The following is a 2,300-nucleotide window of genomic DNA, read 5'->3' on the forward strand; positions in this document are numbered from 1 at the left end:
ATAATTGAACTAGTATGCCACAATTGTGCGATGGATGCCACCCGCCCATGCGACGACCCTCACTTCTTTGCGAGTGCGTCCGTAATGCAGGATGTTGACGACGCCTTCTTGATCGCAGCGGCGGCGTAGGAGGGGGAGGAGGCGGTCACGACGAGGAATTCTCCCTCTGCCGACACGAACTCTCCGAATTCTTCCGACTGCATCGATTTCCTGTCGTCTGCCTCGCCTCCCTCCAGTATGAGGTCGGTTAGAGGTCCGACCGACCGCTGTGTGCAGGTAATGAGAACACCGAGGGTTATAGCTACAATGATGTTTGTCGTATGACACAGCAGCCAATAGCTTAGGTAAATTCTTGCACACACAAACTCTCTCTCTCTCTCTCTGTCTGACTGTTTGTCTCTCTCTCTGTCTGACTGTTTGTCCCTCTCTCTGTCTGACTGTTTGTCTCTCTCTCTATCTCTCTTTCTCCCAACTCTCTTTCTCTCTTTCTCTCTGTCTCTGCTGCTGTGGCTGTGGCTCTCTCTCTTTCTCTCTCCACCTCCCTCTATCTCTCCCCCTCTCTCTCTCTGCTTCCCCTCTCCCCCCTCTCTCTCCCCCTCCCTCTATCTTTCTCTCTATCTCATGTCTCCCCCTCTCTCTATCTCACTGTCTCCCCCTCTCTATCTCACTGTCTCCCCCTCTCTCTCCCCTCTCTCTCTATCCTCCTCTCTCTCTCGCTCTCTTTCTCCCCCTCTCCCCCTCCGCGTTCACTCACCGTGCTCGAGTCGAGTGAGATGACGGACAGGTTGGGCGTGTGCGTGAACGTCAGCATACCCTGCGCTGCCAGCTGCTTCTGCGCCTGTCTCATGCCCAGCGAGGGACTGCGCTGTCGCTCAGGGGCTGCAACGAGAGATCGCGCAGCAGCTCATGAGTATGAGCAGGGACGTCTTTCTCGAGACAAAAGCAAGCAAAGGAGACAAAAGGAAGCAAAGGAGACAAAAGGAAGCACAGGAGACAAAAGGAAGCAAAGAAGCAAAGCAAAGCTCATCGTGAGTGTAAGCAGGGACGTCTTTCGCAAGACACAAGCAAAGGAGCAAAGCAAAGCTCGGAGTGAGAACAGAAGAACAGTGGAACTACAACCCATAGTGTCCACACATGTGCCGTTGCTCAATTTCATATCTAGAAACTATCATAATACTGATATAATAAATCAAATAATAAAATATAAATTTAGTTTTCATAATGAAGTTATTTATTACTTATTTATTTTATTTCATTTCGTCATATGCGACGTTCTAAGCCGTCGTCTTGCCAGAATAAATCGCTACAACACGTACTCTGTGAGTCGCGATGCATCTGATGCATCTGCTGCTGCTGCTGCTCTTGCTGCTCCTGCTGCAGCTGATTGGCTCTCTGCCTCCTCTCCTCCTCCTCCCTCTCAGCATCCCTCTTCTGAAGCTCTGTGCGGGAGAAACGCCGAGAGTCACGTCACTACACATGGTTACCACGGTTACCGTAGCAAGCGCCCCCTGGTGCTACCGCACGAGCCGTGAGCTACTGACCTGCCACCTGGCGTTGCTACTGACCTGCCGCCTGGCGTTGCTACTGACCTGCCACCTGGCGTTGCTGCTCAGGCTACTGACCTGCCACCTGGCGTTACTGCTCAGGCTACTGACCTGCCACCTGGCATTGCTGCTCAGGCTACTGACCTGCCACCTGGCGTTGCTGCTCGGATCTGCCACCTGGCATTGCTACTGACCTGCCACCTGGCGTTACTGCTCGAGCTACTGATCTGCCACCTGGCATTGCTACTGACCTGCCACCTGGCGTTGCTGCTCGAGCTACTGATCTGCCACCTGGCGTTACTGCTCGGGCTACTGATCTGCCACCTGACATTGATACTGACCTGCCACCTGGCGTTGCTGCTCAGGCTACTGACCTGCCACCTGGCGTTACTGCTCGAGCTATTGATCTGCCACCTGGCATTGCTACTGACCTGCCACCTGGCGTTGCTGCTCGGGCTACTGACCTGCCACCTGGCGTTGCTGCTCAGGCGCGAGCACGCTCTCCAGACGGCGGAGGTCGGCCATTTGCAGCCGCTGAGCCGCGAGAAACTGGTCGTTGGCGGCCTGCCAAGTCCTCTTCAGTCCCTCGTGTTGCTTCCTTTCTCCATCCAGCAGCTGACAGACTGTGAAGAAGCAACGGTTAGTCAGAGTAATAGCGAAGAGAGAGAGAGGAAGAGAAGGGGAGAGAAAAAGAGAGAGAGAGAGAAAGAGAGAGAGAGAGAGAGAGAGAGAGAAGAGAGAGAGAGAGAGAGAAGA

General features: G+C 53.8%; 1 protein-coding gene across 1 annotated transcript in view; it reads right to left on the minus strand.

Moving 5' to 3' along the window:
* LOC106811116 (rab GTPase-binding effector protein 1-like) overlaps positions 1 to 2,300 on the minus strand; it is a 17,945-nt gene that overhangs the window by 694 nt on the left and 14,951 nt on the right. Inside the window, exons 8-11 of the mRNA XM_014814655.1 lie at positions 2,009 to 2,167; positions 1,317 to 1,439; positions 755 to 879; positions 64 to 266 (exon numbers count right to left, since the gene is read on the minus strand). Of these exons, the coding sequence (XP_014670141.1) occupies positions 64 to 266; positions 755 to 879; positions 1,317 to 1,439; positions 2,009 to 2,167 (610 nt within the window). The remainder of the gene's footprint in view (positions 1 to 63; positions 267 to 754; positions 880 to 1,316; positions 1,440 to 2,008; positions 2,168 to 2,300) is intronic.

The sequence above is a fragment of the Priapulus caudatus genome, unplaced genomic scaffold, assembly GCF_000485595.1.
Source record: "Priapulus caudatus unplaced genomic scaffold, Priapulus_caudatus-5.0.1 Scaffold506, whole genome shotgun sequence".
NCBI lineage: Eukaryota > Metazoa > Priapulida > Priapulimorpha > Priapulimorphida > Priapulidae > Priapulus > Priapulus caudatus.